The sequence below is a fragment of the Anas acuta genome, chromosome 13 (genome assembly GCF_963932015.1).
Source record: "Anas acuta chromosome 13, bAnaAcu1.1, whole genome shotgun sequence".
NCBI classification, from domain to species: domain Eukaryota; kingdom Metazoa; phylum Chordata; class Aves; order Anseriformes; family Anatidae; genus Anas; species Anas acuta.
In genome coordinates, this window is record NC_088991.1 from 21,390,433 (window position 1) to 21,408,084 (window position 17,652).

General features: G+C 44.0%; 2 protein-coding genes across 6 annotated transcripts in view; one reads left to right on the forward strand and one right to left on the reverse strand.

The window, feature by feature from the left end:
• The window catches only part of LOC137863829 (rho GTPase-activating protein 20-like), a 37,087-nt gene extending 33,236 nt beyond the window's left edge, over positions 1-3,851 (forward strand). For all 4 annotated transcript variants that reach the window (XM_068697323.1, XM_068697325.1, XM_068697327.1 and 1 more), the window contains one exon: positions 91-3,851. In XM_068697323.1, coding sequence (XP_068553424.1) covers positions 91-1,811 — 1,721 coding nt within the window. In that variant the 3' untranslated portion in view covers positions 1,812-3,851. The remainder of the gene's footprint in view (positions 1-90) is intronic.
• LOC137863831 (adrenodoxin-like) lies at positions 2,483-12,952 on the reverse strand. Of its 2 annotated transcripts, none has more exons than XM_068697329.1 (5): positions 12,114-12,363; positions 7,554-7,678; positions 6,874-7,003; positions 6,471-6,626; positions 2,483-5,454 (listed from the first exon to the last, which is right to left on the reverse strand). In XM_068697329.1, exons 1-4 carry the CDS (start codon positions 12,290-12,292, stop codon positions 6,506-6,508), a joined length of 555 nt encoding a protein of 184 aa, XP_068553430.1. In that variant the 5' UTR covers positions 12,293-12,363; the 3' UTR covers positions 2,483-5,454; positions 6,471-6,505. The 2 variants fall into 2 exon arrangements, with proteins under 2 accessions (XP_068553430.1, XP_068553431.1); XM_068697330.1 differs by lacking the exon at positions 2,483-5,454 and adding an exon at positions 12,922-12,952 and having other exon boundaries at positions 6,293-6,626; positions 12,114-12,369.
• Positions 12,953-17,652: the final 4,700 nt, after the last annotated feature.

Genomic DNA, 17,652 nt, shown 5'->3' on the forward strand with positions numbered 1-17,652 from the left:
GGATGATAGTATTTCCCCTGCCTTGATTGTAAGGTGCTGTATGCAGTTGGGAGACATAGGCAGCAGATAAATTTGTGTTCTCTGCCCTAGGCATAGGCATGGCTCAGAATGATGATTCCTCCGATGAGCTGGAATTTTCTGCTTGTGACCCAGAAAGACCAAAGCGTTGTCTGGTACCTGAAACAGATGCCATTTTTGAACAGTCTAGCAGCTTGTTACTCGATGAGGAGCAAGAAGACTGGGACTTGTTCAGTGAGATCACAGCCTGCTACCAAAGCAAAGTCCAGAATAACACCAGTGCGGATAGCTATGACCTCCTAGAAGAGGAGGGCTCTTTCTGCTCCATTGGCTCAATACGCTCACTCAGCCCAGCCAGGGACCGGTGCTCGTCAGAGCCCAGTGTCTGCCTTAGCTCCCAGCTTCCTGCTCAGAGCCATGAGCCCGTGGCTCGCCAGTCTAGCTGTGATGCAACCATCATGCACAGCCATACAGACTGCATCCACAGGCTCAAGCAACTACAGGTGGAGAGCCAGAAGTTGATTGATGAAGGCCTAAGCCCTGGGGGTAATAAGGTCAGGCAGAATTTGTGGCAGTCACCTCAGACCAGCTCTAGGGTGAAGAAATCCAGCCTGTCCAACAGGTCCAGCTTCTCTAGTCTGTCCTCCACCACCACATCCCCATCTGCCTCTTCACTTAGCTCCTTAGACAGTGCTTTCTCCTACTGCTCAGAGTCATCAGCTGTTAGTCCTACAGATGGCTCGTCCCTGCCATTCATGTTTGGCACATCTGCCAGACTTCATGCTGTGTCTCCCAAGATTGCCAAGAGATCTCCAAAAGAGTGGCACAAGTCTTTCACCTCGCCTATGCCTTTACATCTGTGTGACCTTGACAGTTTCAATGAGTGTGAACCCAAGGCTTTAGACAGCAGCCATTTTGGGGGGGAGAGGAAAAGTTCTGCATCTGTCAGCAGAGCTGCAGTGGGAAGCCCACTAACCAACACTGACTGGGAAAAAGAGGAGAGACAGCTGAGTTGTGCAGGGGGCTCTGGACCAGGGCTCAGAAGCCAGGATTGTGCCAAGGAGCTAGAACAAACTCCCGAGCCCTCAACTGGCAGCCCAACCGGTGAGAAATTCCCACCGATCAGCCAACAGCAGCACAGGGAGAAGGCAGTGAAGCACATTGAAATCAAAAGCATTGATGACTGCCCTCCAAGTCAGGAAAGCCTGAAGCGCACCAAGATAACCTTTTACGTGGCCCCAGATAAAGAAAGCTGTCAGGCGTCTCCAGTGGAAGAGGAGTGTTCCAAGGCAAACACCAGCAGCAGCAACTCACCCAGTAGCAGCAATGAGCAAAGCCTGTCTAAGAGCTTGCAGACTGTGAGAGTCCATATCCCCCAGACAGTTTTCTATGGGCAGAATACCCCCCTTGTCCTGCAGTCCACCTCCAGGCGACACCACCATGAACCAACAATCCTGTCCTTACAGGCAGAGCGCAAAGAGAGTCCCCGAAGTTCCTCCACTCCCAGTGAGCTGGAGAGCAAGCAACTGGAAGTGGTGCAGGCACCAGTCCAGAGTAGGGGCTTCAACACATTCAGCCACACTATCCGTATCATCCTCCCTGCCTCCATTCGAAACACTGTCAGGGAATATTTCAAACACGATGAAACCAAGACCTGTCCCATGGCTGAGGCAGAAGCAGTGGAAAATGAACTTCTTCGGAGCAGGATGCAGTGGCTCAGGAGCCAGCCACTGGCAGAAGTGACCACAGAGGAGTGTGATGCAGTTGCATTTGCAGAAGAGACACTTGTCTAGAGAGATGACGGTGGAAGAACTGAATATTTTTTGTGTATATGCAGCAGAAAATATTCTGTAAGATATGATCGAGGTGTGAAGAATCTAGTGGGCTGCATTGGCAATAAGTGTAAAGTTACTCTAATGTGTATGTAATATAATGTGGGGGTCTACAATTCATTTTGATTGGGCTGGGGGGGAGGGCATCTTGTTTTTCCTTTACATTTTTTTTATACTTCTTCAGAGACTTCACTGACTAGGTGTCAATTGGTCTGAATGCCACCAGACTCCATCCCTGAATTAGCTGACATGTACAGAGTCTGATCCATTTCTTTTTAAAGCAGGAAAGGGAAATTCTGCTTTGTTTTCTCCAGTCACCAATGTGTGTGGATGACTGGAGAACCAGGACAGCAAATACTCCATCAGAATTAAGTTAAAGAATTTAAGCTTGCACAAAATTCTCTACTATTTGCTGTTCATTGTTACATGAACAGCTAGTGCTGTTCATTCATCCAAAAGAAGACCCTTCACCCCCATCCCACAAATCACTGCTTCTCTCTGCTCATCTTCCTTTTGTCCCCCAGTGGTAACAGTTTGCGTTCATTACTGCTTGAGAAAGAAACACCAAATGGAGCCCAGCTTTCATTGACAAGGCATATGTAATGTTTAACCCCAATTTTTGTGTGTGTGTGTTTTTGTTTTTTTTTCCCCAAGTTTATATTGATTCTCTCTTGTCATACCTCCTCCAAAGCTAGCATTTGACAGAGCCACAGTTACTATAAAGGGCACAGTTACTACAAAGAACATCAGTGAAGTTCTGTCACTTCAGAAGGGCTAAGAATGTCTGTGTTCTATGGTATTCTCTGGGAGCAGATGGTCCTTTCAGTCTCAGTAAAAGGTGACATTTTTCTGTGAATGATGGTGACATTTCAGACAGCCCTTTCCAGAGGCAGCGTGAATGGGACTCCTAATCAAATCCCTAGTCATTCTGGGAAGGACTTGAGCAGTATTTGGCTTTAGCATGAAGTTAAGGAGTTGTGGAAGTAGTCAAGAATGTTGTTAAGTGGATGCTGCAGCAAAGTCCCATCCAGCCAGAAAGCTGACAGACACTCTATAGGCTAACTGTCCAGGTTTTGGCAGCACTGATGTCAGAGTAGTCAGAGTAGTGAGATCCCACACATCAAAGACCATAGCCCATGGCACTCCAGCAGAATTAAATACGGAAAAGTGACAGGCAGGGATGTGTTAAGAAGCCTGTTTATATTTTACCACTAAAGAAATGCAGCCAGTAAACTCCTGGAGCATCCCCATGATTCCACTCAAGACAATGCTCAGAATGGCTTTTGCCATGATGAGACTTAATGGGACTCAAAAAAGACTTGTCTAAGAAGACGCTAAGAGCACCACGTTAGCTTGACTGGTATTAAGAAAATGATGGGAAAAGTCTCAAAGGTTAAAATGTTCAGTATGTTTCATTTGAAAGTTACGTAAGTTTTCTACAGTGGTTTCTCTCAGAGTGAGACAGCCCTTTTACTCAGTTACTAGTGAATGGGTGAAGGACAAGAGAAATACATGAATCTTAGTGATCAAATGGCTATCCTTGTGGAGTAAGTGCCCCGTGCAGGTTGCCAAGTATATGCCATGGCCATGCCTGGGATTGCTTGGCATCAGCTGTGGTTCAGCCCTTGCACAGAGGGGACATTACCTTTGTAAAATGATCCAGTAAGTATCTTCCAGGTGCCAGTGACAGTCATGGCCTGTTAGCTGGCCCAGGACTCAAAGTTCACACCACATTCCTCTAGGGATTGAAGGAGCCCCAAGTCCACTTTATAAGGTGTATAGAAAATGATTTGTCCTGCTTAGTGTTTAATTCTCAGATGTGGCATTCTCTGTCCCAGCTCACCTTGGTGGCCCTTGTTGATGATGAACGGTATATATACTTGTAGTACAAACCACCTGCCATCATTTCTGTGCACTCACAAAACACTACAGAGGCATTCAGTTTTTTTTCAAGAGCTATGGTTGTAACTATTTCAATAAAAAGAGACAGTTTGCTTGTGATGTGGCAATTGCCTTTTGTTCCCTCTTTGCTCCTACTTTCCCTCTCTTCTGTGCTTGGGTGGTCGTGCTTGCAACCATGCCATGAACCAAACCATGCCATGATACATGCACATGCATCCCACTCAAGCTGTGAGACTGGGTCTTGCTCACAAGGAACCCTCTCCCAGCTCCCTGGCTTCTCTTGCCCTCATTATTTGAGCTCCCCTCCAGGGGAATACACCTACCCACACTGCATCAAGGAGAAGGCAATAGATAACATTACTGCTGTTTTAACAAAGTAGCTCACAGAAGGCTTTAACCAGAGTTAAAGTACTGTGTTGGTCTTCTTCAGGGAGGTTTAAATGGATGTGAATACTTCCAGGTCAGGGAGGGCACATTGAGCCTGACACTGACTACAGCACAGTGTCTGCAGCATTCTGCCTTGATAGGCCAAGCAAGTCCAGCTCATTTGCCTTGAGAAGACGAGTCATGCACTTCAGCCTCTTCATTTCTGTTTGGCATGTATAATTTGTTCCCTTATCCCTCAGGCTGACCGAAACTGATAGAAGTGCCTAAGGGCAACTACAGTTGTCTATTTTAACTGTCTTAATTCCACTTCTTATATCCCAATAGAGTCAGGAAAGCCAGGTATCCAGAGAAATTCAGAAGCGATTCTACCCTCATCCTTTGCAGATAGCCCCTTTGTGCAGCATACTCACCTGTACCCTATGGCAACTTTGAGAAGGGAAGCATAGGCTATTTTTGCTACCTGCATTTCAAAGCAACATGCCCTAGAAACCTTTTCTTTGAAGGGCAACAATGCTCTGAAGAGGAATGTGACAGCCACTCAGCCATTTTAATCCAGCAGCTAGTGCCTCACTTGCCCCCCCAACAGCACATGGCTTCAATGCCTCTGTGCAGGGAAGTGACATCTTTCAGCTGCAAACTGTGGTCCAGCTTTGGGCTTACAACCAGGAGGTGACTGATGAGAGGGACTGCAAAGCCACAAATCATCTCTGCTTTGCAAATGGATAGTGGCAGAATCAGGGAGACATGAAGTGGTACTGAAACTGGTGGCTTCACTGCTTTCATTTAACCTCTTTTACAACCTATGGTAAGTCACAAGCAAGTGTTCAGCACCAGAAAAATCCCCCCATTGTAAACCCTCGTCTTAGTCTCCCAGCATAAAACTTTGTATGGATTTTTGCACAGTGAATGGACCAGAGAGGAAACCAAAGTTTGTACCTGGGGATATACAGGATGTCACTCTTCACCTGTGAGCCCCACACTGACACTGGACTACGCTTAGAGTGGCAGAACTCATGTCAACATTACTCCTGCCCTAGGGAAAGGTATGGAGGTAGCAGCTGAAATCAAACATGGATAACTGCTCTGAGCCTTCCAGTACAGAGCTAGTCATGACTCAGTGTAAGAGATTGAGGAAAGAACAGAAATAAAACGAAGTCAAGGAAATTCAGGTTCAAGTCGCATCCTCTTCCCTTCTGCTTGCTGTTTCACGAGTCGCTGATGTAGAGCGAGCTCCACCTGGTGTCTGGTTGTTCAGATGCAATCTGACACTGAGACGCTGCATAGTGTTGGCATTTTGATGCTAGAGACCAAAAAGCTGTGGGAGGGGAGAAGATTATAAAAATTAAAAATAAATAAATAATGCCCAAGACAATTGTGAACACCCTAATATCAGCTAAAAGTACTTTAAATTTATGAGCCTTTTATGCAGTTAATACCTTGCCTAAGAACAGTAGATTGCTTATTTAAATTGGCTGCTAAGTACAGCCTGGGTTATAATCAAGTCTGTAGCAAAATGCTGGAAAACTCAATTGTGTGTCATGGATTCTCTAAAGCATTCATACTTCACATATTTGCTTAAACATAAGGAGGAAAAAAAGTCACAAACTGAGACAACAGATTATTCCACCTAAATTACCTTTAAACTGATTGGACTGTAACCAGGCTGATGTTACCAGGAAAGTACAAGTCTAAAAGCCTGAGTAGTAGAATTTTGACATACACAATAATACAAAAATTTATTATTTGGAAAAATTATTAGATCATGGCACATAATTCAGTGACATGTAACATCTCAAATTTATAGAAAGTGGTTCATTCTTACAGGAAACAAATATTTATCAGTATGTCCTTGTGATCCAGACTCAGTTTGTTTATGTCATCAAGTGAAACAGCACACTGTCTTGCATTGGGAACAACTATTTCTTCGCAAGCTTCCCAAACTGGGAAAAATCTGCTCCAGTTAAATAGCCAAGCCTTACAAAATTTCCAGAAGTTATTTAGAGAATAGCAGGTTTCCCTAAATTTAAAAGGGGAGAGTGATTCACACACAGCACAGATGTTTACTGTCACACACCCAAGGAAACCTAAAGCCATATATTTTCATCCAGTTGCTTCAGCAGAGCACAAAAGCAAACACTTAATATCCTAGTATCTTTAAGTACATGTTTTATTTAAAGAAAAGCTTTATTTAAAGAAGAGCTTTCAATCAACCTTTATTTAAAGAAGAGATTTGCTGAACAGTCATACATACTAAGTCAGACTTCCATTGTCTACTGCAAGCCAGCCCCAAAGAGCACCAGTGTTAACCAAAAGCAAAGTGCCCTGCCACACCTAAAGGAAGTGGGTTGGGCAGGAGTCGTTTCCAGTTACTGTTTGCTTTGCTTTCCGACCTCCAGCTGCCTCCTGATGTCTGATACCTCCATGGGGACCTGCACTGTCAGACCATCCATCGACTTCTTAATGCGCACCTGGCAACCAAGGCGAGATCTGAGAAGAAAAAAATTAAGTGAGGTTCATCAGTTCCCACAGTAAGGGAAGAAATTCCTAACCCACGTCAGAATGTCTGGTCCAGGCTTGCTTTTCATGAAAGTTCCTGTTAAAGATAAAAGACACAAGAGAAAGCAGCTCTACAGGCATAATTGCAATACAGGATAAATCCTGTCTCCTTGGAAATAGGTGCTGAGATTCTGTCTGAGAGGTTTGAGTATCTACTGCAATCAGTAGGGATGCTTACGTCTCAGTGAGTCCATATGCCAAGTCCAGCATGTCCATCTCTTCATCTGAGATGGCATCCAGCTTTTGAAAGGTATCCTTCTCAAAGATGAGGTGACAGGTGGAGCAGGCTAATGTCCCTTCACATGCACCTGGTGCAGAAGTGGGGGGAATAACAGCAAATCAGAAAAAAAAAGATGGTAAAGGATGATCATCTTTGGAAACACTGGGAGGAAGTGTCCTTTAACAGATCTAGAGCATGTCAAAATAGATGCCGGAAGACAAAATAGATGGAGGCAGACTTCAGCCTGCCTCTGCTTTGAGAGGATCGCATCAGTTTTCAAATTCATACTTCAATTCCAACCAACCACAGTACCACTGAAATCCTAGCAGCCAGAGGGTTGAAGTCACACTGCCACGTCAGTGCAGTAAGCCAGCCCAAGCAAGCAGCTGTTGGGGAAGAGAAGCTTGCCAGTGGGTGGATACAAATTAGGGCTCCAAGCTTAAGTAATTTGAGTAAGCTGACTGAAAAGCAAAAGTGCTGATGACCAAATTAGCAAAGGAAGCATATGCATCCTCCCTGTGCTCCATGCTCTCACCAGAGCACAGTAGCATGTGTACAGTTGTACTATTCCCAGGTATTCACTGGTCAAAGCACAAACACAGAACTCTTAAGAGTACATACCCTTCTGCAACACCTACCAAATCCATCAATGGCCAAGTTTTGATTGACTACCACTTCTAGCAAACTCTCCCCTTCTTTAGCTGTGGTTGTAAGTCGCTCTCCATCCCGATTTATAAAATGCACTGTCACCTGGTCTGCAGAGCTGTAATAAAAATATGCAAAAGAAAAAAAAACATCAGAGGAACCTACTTTCTTCTGCACATCCATTGCCGAGGTCTTTTGTCTGAACACTAGAGCCACAGCATTCAGAGGTAAATGTGTATACAAATAATGTTTCCAGAAGGATTATGCTACATGTGCTGAAAAACTTTAAGGTTGTTGGTTCTCAGTGGAAATAGACAAACTAGAACAGTTCAAAAATGAGCTGACCAGAATATTTTCCATTTTACCAAACTTCCCTCAAAATACATGTTGGCTGTGAGTCAACAAGTGCAGATGTTCTGCACTGACTCTGCTTGGTCTGGCTGGCAGAGGAAGCGTTTGTAGACAAAGAAAGCATTTGCAGCTCCTGGAGCCTGGGATGTAATCCTGGTTGGAGTAATAAAGTCTTTAGGATCAGTTACCAATAATGAAATAAGGGATGCTGTCATTCACATGGTGCTTCCCAAGGGGATTACTTGCTGACTACTCCTTTTCTGCTCTTTGTTCTTTCATGAAGCACCCACTCTTTTCCTGAACTCGGTCTCAGGGAGCCTTGTTGTGATGAGACATGCTTAGCCCCAGTTTACAGAACAACCATGCTGAATAACCTTCTCTGAGCTAACACAATCCTTGTTAGTGAGAAACCACTAGTCGTATTGACAGCCTGCAGAATTTAATCTGGTAGTGTGTTAAGGACAAGGCCACCAGCATTGCTCAGCGCTGACTTGCAGAAACTGGGTCTACAAACAAGGAAACAGCGTCCACCTCACCTCCTCCAGACCAGGCCCTCCCTACCAGTGTGGAGGCTGCCATCCTGAAGAGCAGTGTCAGGGATTTCTCAACAAGACTGTGTATTCTGAGACTATCTGTTTTATTTGTCATGGAAAGCACCAAGCAACAGCAATCCTTCTTATTGCCCGTACCCAAACGGTCATGTAGGAGCAGGAGGTCCCAGTTATCTCAAACCCTACCTCCTGTGCTGACACTGGGCAGCACCCCAGCAGCAGTGGGTATTTTGTTCAGTATCTCAGTGTGGCACTGCCTAAGTGCCCATCATCTCAAAGTCCAGGACACTGTCCAGTGGCAGAAGCTGGGCCACATTCTTCCATGAGGCCAGCAATGGGAGAGCCATAGCTCTCCCCCACACCTCTGGTATACTTCTGAGGACTGGAAGTGTCAGTGTTGCCCACATGGCCTTTCTGCTGTCATTTCTGACATCAGAAGAAAGAACTATGGCCCTGAAGTGAGAACAGGCCAAGTTTACAATCCCCTGATGTCCTACTTAGATGAGGATGAATGAAGCAACATTCACCTTTTTCCAATAAAGGTGTTGCTTGGAACACTCAGTAAAGCTTGGTAAAATTACTTTCCTGTAAGCCCTGGGGCTACTGAAACATGAAGCAAGTGTGGCTCAGAGCTCTGAGAATTTCTAATATTATGGCCTGATTTCTAGCAATTTGCTGTACACAATGAATACAAGCTGTCACTGCCAAAAAAAAAAAAAAAAAAGACACATTACAGCAAATCCTCTGGCCAAGGAAGCATGACAGCACCTACACTCCTTGTGCTGAGCATCCTCATGAAAGTCACAGAGATGAGGAGGAGGAGGAATTGGTTGAATGGGTTCTGTGTCTGAGATAGCAACAGCAGCAGCAACTGGAAGGACTTAACCTGTCTGCTCATCCCTCTCTGCTCTGAGGCAGATGAAAATGAAATGTGCAAAGATCGCTGCTCATGTAAATTAAGAAAGAACAAAGGGAATTGCTCAGACTTGATTCTTATATATTTCTGTACTTAAGGGAAATCAGCACAGTTGGAGTACAGGGGATGTATCCAGCTGAACAGGACACAGGAAAGAAATCCTGTAAAAATGTAATGGAGAAAAGAGATTTTTATTTTTTTTTTTTCAAGTTTGCAGGTCAGTTTATCCCCCTTCCCATAAATCACAGTCACCATATAGGTGTAATCCCCTTTACCTGCTAACAAGTCGTTGCAGGATATCTCTGAGTGACTCAAGATTCCGTCACTTAAATTGCTGACATACAGATTGTATCAGCAAGCCTACAGGAGTAGCAAATTTCAAATAATTCTCACTTTGGAAAGGTGGTCCTATTTCACTGAAATTTAGAAGTGGAGAAAAGAGATTAATATTCTTGCATTCTCTGATCTTTTTTCAGCTGTGGCTTGATTCAGTTAAAAAGAACGGAACACAGGGGCCACTGTACCTTCATGTGAGGAGATCAGCTTCCTGTTTTTCAGAAAGCTTAGTCAGAAAACAATGCCTGGGTCATTGGTCTGTGACAGGGTCCCCTGGTTATGAAAACAGCTGTGAAGTTAGCACTAAGGCTGTGCTGCAGTGGGAAGTTTCCCATACACAGAAAGAAAAGATCATCGTGTTGCAGTCACATGACCAAGCAGGACCCCCTATTTGACAAAGCAGTCAAAGAACATCTCCAAGACATTTCAGTCTCCTTCATAACAAGACCCACAAACATTTCTCTGTAAATAAGCAATAAATAAGTCTAGTTCTCAATTGTCAGAACAAAGCAAAAACACCCTTCCTCTATTTTGATGAATTGGACCCATTTGGTTTTATTTATCTATTTACTTTTAAATCACAAATATCCAGGTTTCCCTTCAAAATTTGTTTTACAGCTATGGGTGAAATAATTTGTTACACAATAGGTATGGTAAAATCATAGGACTTCACTTACTGCTACAACTCGACATATTTATCACAAGGATTATAGAAGGCAGCCGCCTGCAAGCACAGACTTCTGGATTCAACAGTCCCCAAAACTGCACAGAGACTTATGCATAGAAAAATCAATTCATATTATCTTGAAGGCAACCTGAATCTTGAGCCGACATCCATGCCAGAAGGATCCCTGCACTTGGGATCCCGCAAATGGCTAGGGGAATTCATTCCCTGCAGTTGCAGGGGTTTTAGTTGTTGCCACCAGTTAAATGAGCCATGAGAGAGCAGAGTTGCAGCCTGGGAAAGCACACAGGGTATTCACTTAGATACAAGAAAGTACAGATGCTATTGTCATTGATCCCCTGCATGACTTTGGACAAGCCTGGGTGTAGCAATTTACCGTTTTAGAGAACAACGTAGGGATGATGACAAACACTTCTAGACCATTACGTAGAAAGCACCTGTAAGCATCTTCTGCTGGCTGTAGGGGAAACTTAAGTTGCTTGTGTTTTTAATATAGATGCCTTTGTTGGGGGCATAAACCCAACCTGATTAGTCCCAATTTTTACTGTTCAGTTATCTCCTGTAAATCCACTCGTACTGGCCTAGTCATCTTCATATTCCCCTGAACTAGTCCCAGTCTCAAGTCTCCTCTGGTGGACTCCTGCTTTGGGCACCCAATGTTTCAGGAGAAACCAGAAAGAAAACATATCTTTTGTTTTCTATTTAGCATTTGATTTTGTTTGAAGTTGGTTTCAAAAATACCAATAAAATAAATCACAAAGAAAAAAATCCTTTCACATTTTGCTAATAATTTTGAACAAAGATTTTGAAAACAACTCAGAATTGATGAGACCGACTTTTGCTTTGTTTAGGCTGAACTATTTTACAATGGCATTACTGTCAGGCACATTCAGGGCTTTGGAAAGATGTCATCCAGACATAACCTCAGCCCTGCAAATTCAGCACATGCCAACTGATTACTCCCCTTTAAAAGTCTTAAACTTCCTGTGACAAAGAGAGCTAGTGGAGGGGTTCAAAGATGGTGTTTCTTCTCCTTGACAGTGTTTTTCCCTAAAAGATTCTCTCCATATAGGGCATATACTGCCAGCAATAACTTCATATGCAACAAAGAAATTAGAAAGAAAACCCATTGATAATGAGACTTCATAAATCCCATTCAGTAGGATTATCAGCATAATTTTTCAGGAAGAACATGCCAGGAAGACATGAGAGCTTATAGTGGGGCTTCCAATGACCTAGAGAGGGTGTTTTGCTCCCTGGGACTGCAGAAAACATTAGCTCCCCACTCCACCTTTCCAGCAGCAGGTACATGAAACCTGAAAGAATCTGCAATTCCCAGAGTAACACAGCAGTCATCCCAATTTCTGCCCAGCTGACTGACCTGCTATGCCTACCATCCCCATTCCTCAAAGGCTCATGACTGGACCCCAGCAGTCTATGGACTCATATGTCACATTGTCATCTCTATGCCACTAGCTGTAGCCTCTGTGGCTCCAGAGGCAGGGGAGCTACACCTCTCACATCAGCTCCCTGTACCATCTTCCTCTCATCAGCATCTGCTTAGACTACACTTCTTCATTCACCACCCCTTTACAGGTCATGTTTTGTACCAGCCTCTCCTCTCTCTTCTGTGGGGTGAGGTAGAGGTCAGTGCATTTCCTTCTTGAAATGGCCCTTCCCAACACAGTGATGTATGGTTCATCCTTTTACTCACCTTGACTCCCTGGGGGCACCCTGGAGCTTGCATGTTGAGCTGAAACCCCTTCTTGACACCTGCTTTGCGGGCATACAATTCTGTTCTGTCATCCCACAGAGAAAAATAAAGCGAGTTTTGCTCACATTCAGTCCACTGCACAGGGGTCGCATGAACCCCAAGATGCCTTGAGCTATCATGCTACTTGGGTGTTGCTTCGTGTCTCCTGGGCTGTCTTTTGTTGCAAGGCCAGCTAGATTAAGAGTTATAAATATGGCTGGGAAGAAAAAAAAAAGGCAACACATGAGGACAGCCTCCCTGGGGGTGGAGGAAGGGAGGGAGGAAAATGAGGGATGGATAGTGGGATTACACTTTGATCTTGCTGCAGTCCAGCCCAGTTGTGGTTGTATCAGGGCACGGGTATTGAGAAAAGTATGGTAATAAGTATTGTCACCCCATACCCACCCCCAAGCCAGACTCATCTTGTTTTGCCTTACAGACTTCCCTTTTAAGAACTAAACCTAAATGCAAGTTTAGGGATCAATATTCAATGCAATGTCTAGTGACAGAAGGGGTTGCAAGCTGAGGGTTGGTAGAACAGACTAACAGGAACGCTGAATGCCTGGATGATGCCACCTTGTGAAGGCAGGTTGGGGTACCAGTTCTTACAGCAACAGAGTGAGAGTTAGGCTTATGGAGTCTGCTCCTGACATAGATACCATCTGGCCACATCATTGCCTTCCCCAATACTGCAGGCTCAGTAAATATGTCCCAGTAATACTGCCTTCCCCAATACTGCAGGAGATGTAAAATGTGAATATTCACCTACTTTGCAGGACAGTCATGAGAAGCAACCACTGTCATTCATTAAATCCTGTTGAAAAGTGACATAAAGACACAGATAAGTATCACTCATTTCAAGCTGACATTTCATGCAAGTGAGACTTCCTTAGAAGAAAATGCTTTATTTTCTATTTTTACTATTTACATTAGCCTACGCCCTCTGCCCCAGGCTAATTAAAATTTACCCTGAGGACCAAAATGCTGCAGTAGAGACATGTTCACTTCCTGTTTTTTGTGGAGTTTGAGAACAACTCTCATCTCAGGACCCTTAATTGCCCCTAATACCAAACTAACAGCTCATATTTTGGTAGAATGCTTACACAGACGCCCTGCCCAGTCTTGTCTTTACTTTTCAGGCACCATGAAGAGATGCAGCAGGCAGCTCAGTTATCCAAACAAACAAACCACAGAGCATCTTATCTCTCTAGCAAACCTTGAAATGAGAGACACAGTAGATATATGTGCAGCAGTTCTCACAGCAAGGACATTCATGTGTTTGCCTGGCACTGACTTCTCTCCTTGCCAGGAACTCTGAACACAGCAAGTGAGAGGTCAATGCCACCAGAGGAGAACACAGAGAGGGAAGTTAGGTCAGAGATCAACGCATCCAGTCCTTTAGGGAAGTGAGAAGCAGCGAAGAGGACAACTGTCCTCTGGTGAAAACAGGAACACCACCACTAGGGCAGGATAGAACCATGCCCTGCACTAGACTGGTATGTTATTTTAAGGTTTTCGAAACAGGGCAAAAAAAAAAAAAAAAGAAAACAGAAGTAAGGTTTGTCTTTCCCTCTAACAGCAAGCCTAGAAGTAAACTCAGCATTTCCAGAGTAAACCCTTGTTCATTTAGTCCAAGCTACAAACAGAAATCCAGACGAATAAGTATTCATCTCAAACAAACAAACAAAAACAAGCAAAAACCTCAGAACATTGCTTTTTGTGTGTGTGTGTGTGTGTGTAAAGAATTCTACAATTCTTTATGAGCAGGACAGGCAGAGCCAAAGTGAATCTTTAGCTCCATTTCATAGAAATTTGGCAGGAACCATGTTTCTACTAGCAACCACACGCAGACATGCGCACACACATCCCATCTCGCTTGCCAGCAGGTCACACTGCCATCAGTGCAGTGGCTGTGCTGATGTTTAGTAATGTCTTAGCACACACAGGGAAGGAAGTGGTTTTCTAGCATGAAACACATTACCCAGTTTCTTCTGCACCACACAAAGAACAGTTTCCTCTCCTCCCCAGTCTAGGGGCTCTCACAAAAATGGACAAAACAGCTAAGAGGCACCATTATCCCCCTTGTCCCCGATTGCTACATCAGATGTAAACACATTGATATCAGCACAGGACTGGCCCAGCAGTACATTATACAGTGGTGCTGCAGCCCTCCAGAGCCAGAACCACTCAGACTTACTGGATACCAGACCCAGCTCCTCTGACCACTGTTTCAATCCTTCTGTGGGACAGTTCAGCAAATATGTATGCAGTCAGCACAAAGCAGACTTGCATCTGTTCCCTTAGGTAGAAAGCACTCTGTGCAAACAACTCTAACCAAAAGAGCTCTTCTGCTAACTTTGTGGCATGTAGGAGACCCTAGGTGGATGGTTTAAAATTAATCTGCCTCTCTGAAAGCACAATCACAGAATCATCTAAGTTGGAAAAGACCTCCAAGATCACCTAGTCCAACCTCTGACCTAACACTGACAAGTAATCCACTAAACCATATCACTAAGCTCTACAGCTAAACGTCTTTTAAAGACCTCCCAGGTTGAAAATAAAATCATGCTTTAATCCTGTAGTTATTAATGTAAAAAGCCACCACAGTTCTGTCAGAATACATCTGCTACCATTTGAATCAACATTTCACAAATCTAGTAAATTAAGGTAGGAATAAGTCCCTCCCGAGAGAGAGGGAGGAGGGATCAGAAAAAGCAGCCTGGTCTACAGCGAATCAGCCACAAAGACAGGAGAGGAAAGAGCCAAAATCAGACGCATCAGAAATAACCTCATCCCTACCCATGAACAAGCTGCAAGACATGCAGGAGTACAAATGTCATCCAGGTCAGCACATCAGCACCCACTTGCTCCAATGTGCTCAACAGTGGAACAGGAAATGTGTCTAGAGGAATGAGAGATCTTGAGTAAACAGTTCAATAAATCGTGGCAAAGCTGAAGGCCAGCACTCTGCTCCAGTAAAGAATTGGCTCCGTTCATGTTTGGAGCAAGCAGGACTGATCCATGCTCTCCTCCAGGTTTGTGGGAAGGCAGGGAGTCTGGACACGTGTGAAGGCAGGGCTGGAAGTCTGAGCTGAGTTCCATGAAATGGGTCATGAGGTTCCTTCACAACTCTGTACTGCCATGGAAGAAAGGCATCATCTTCTGTGCCATGTTTTACCTCTAAGATAAATGGAGAAAAAAGATTCCTGGTTGGCCTCTGAGAAGCATGAATGAGGAATGATAGATAAAATGGATACCTGAGACAGAAATTCGCTTGTCAGAGTTATACAGAGCTGCTCTGGATTAGTCCCTGCCAAGAGGCAGGGAGAGAATCAAGGCCTGTGCTGCTCCCACAGGTGAAGTCTCGGGGACTGCAGAGCAGCAGACACAGAACCAGGAATAATGAAGGCTACCAGAATACCTCCTACCAAAGCCCATCACCTCACAAATACTGCAGAGTAAGGAAATTGATACAGGCTGCTTACACAGACAGAACTAAGTCCACTAAACAAAACCGAAATTCCCCATCCTCATCATCACCACAAAAACCCACCAATGACCATTTCCCGTCCCCAAACAAACTGTTAATAAAATCAAACTGGACAATTTGTGCTTATCCTGCTTTCTCCAAGCCCACAGGCCCAGGTACAGAGGGCTGCCCCAAAAACAATATGTTGAACTCAGACCTGCAAAGTGCTTACATCAAGTGTTTTCAAGTCTCAGATACTGAGCATTATAGGCTGGAAGGTATGTGGGAAGGCTTTCAATGTGCCTGTTTCTACACCTGTCAAATGAGAAAACCAGTTGCCCACTCTGACCTCTCTCTAGATGTTCAGCAACATCTTTAGTATTGCTATAAACAAAAGGAGCAAGGGACAAATTTTCACCACCGGAAGCAAGAGGACAGTAATGCTATCACAGATGAGCTAACAAATTCATAACAGGGCTCCTTGATAGCAGCCACCCGTGGTAGAGCAGCTGCTGCCTGTCTGGGTGAAGGCCACTAGAAGTTACAGTGCCCCAGTCAAGGCCTTCATTTGCAACTACAGCTGCTTCTCCTTGTCAGTCAAGGATGCTTCAGAGATGGATGGGAGGGCAGTACTGCTACATGTGGAGTATAGACAAGCTTCACTGTAACCTCTCCACTCAAGAGCAATACATTCCACATTCCCTTGACCCTTAAGTCAGTCTTGATGGAAGAGCAACCCTGGCCTTAAAAGAGCACAATCAGAGGCAATAACCGTGATGAGGACTTGTAATTTTCCAACTAGCTCTGCTCACCAGAGAGCTGTATCTATGGTATTAACATCTATTCAGAGCAAGCACATTCTCAAAAGAAGCTGGAGGTACAGCCCAATATTCCTTATAAGTTCCCAGTATTCCCTTATAAGTCTCAGAGACAGTCTTTCCTTTCTCCTCGTTAGTCTTTACTCCTATTTTCTGTATACCAACTTCATCCTGTCATCTATTCTGAGAATATCTATCCTAAAATTACTAGTAACTTTAAGAGAGCTATTACTTAGCACCAGATGTTTGTTTAGGCATTGCTCTGTTGTAGGAAACTGCATGTTTGTCCACAAGTTGCACTTAAATTAGAGCTACAGACCAGTGAGACTAAAGCCAGCCTCATTTTAATGCTCAATACATTGAGGTCCAACTCATTTTTCTTACAGATGAGCTGTATCCTGCTTGTCTATTCACAGAGAATCTCGCACCAAATCACTTCCAGTCTGTCCCTGTTCCACAGACAAAAGCATCTGTGTCCCCAGCAGTTGCAGGTATAGCCTAGATTAGAGACATTATCGCTGACAGAACAGCAAATAACAGCAGAACTAGAATTTAAAGTTTAGAATCAAATTTGTATTTATCTTCCAACATCTTAGAACAATCTGGTGGTTTTTTTGTTTTTTTGTTTTGTTTTGTTTTTTTACTATATGGCCTTGCATAGCAGCCTTCAGCCATTAGTGCTTTGCACTTTCAATTGTTGAAGCACAAATTTAGTATAACTATACTTTTTTGGAGAATTAACTAAACATCTTAAGTTTCCAAATTAAGGGTTGCAAGGGAACACCATGAAAGCTACACCATTCATGCAGAAGAATAATCTGACTGCAAGCACAGAGTCTTCAGGGACTCAAGAAATGTAAGCACAGGTGGTGTTGTTCATCTAGAAGTAGATGCATTAAAAGACAGAATTCCATTTGTGAGAACTGCATTCCCAGGCCAGCATGCATTCCCTTGAATAAGGCAGTACAGTAGTATTCAAGTAAATTTGTGCAGTTCATCCAGTGGTGTTCAGGTTTTTGGAATCCTGGAAGGAATGAGAAAACCCACCTATAGAAAATAGATCCATGTCAAGCCTGATGTGGATTGCAGAAGTCTCCGTTGCTCCACACTTCACATTTAGTTTGTAGACAAGTTCAAGTTTCTCCCACAGTAGCAGATCTCTGAGCACTAACAAATTTTGATGAAATCTGCCTTATTTTACAGTGCAGCAAGC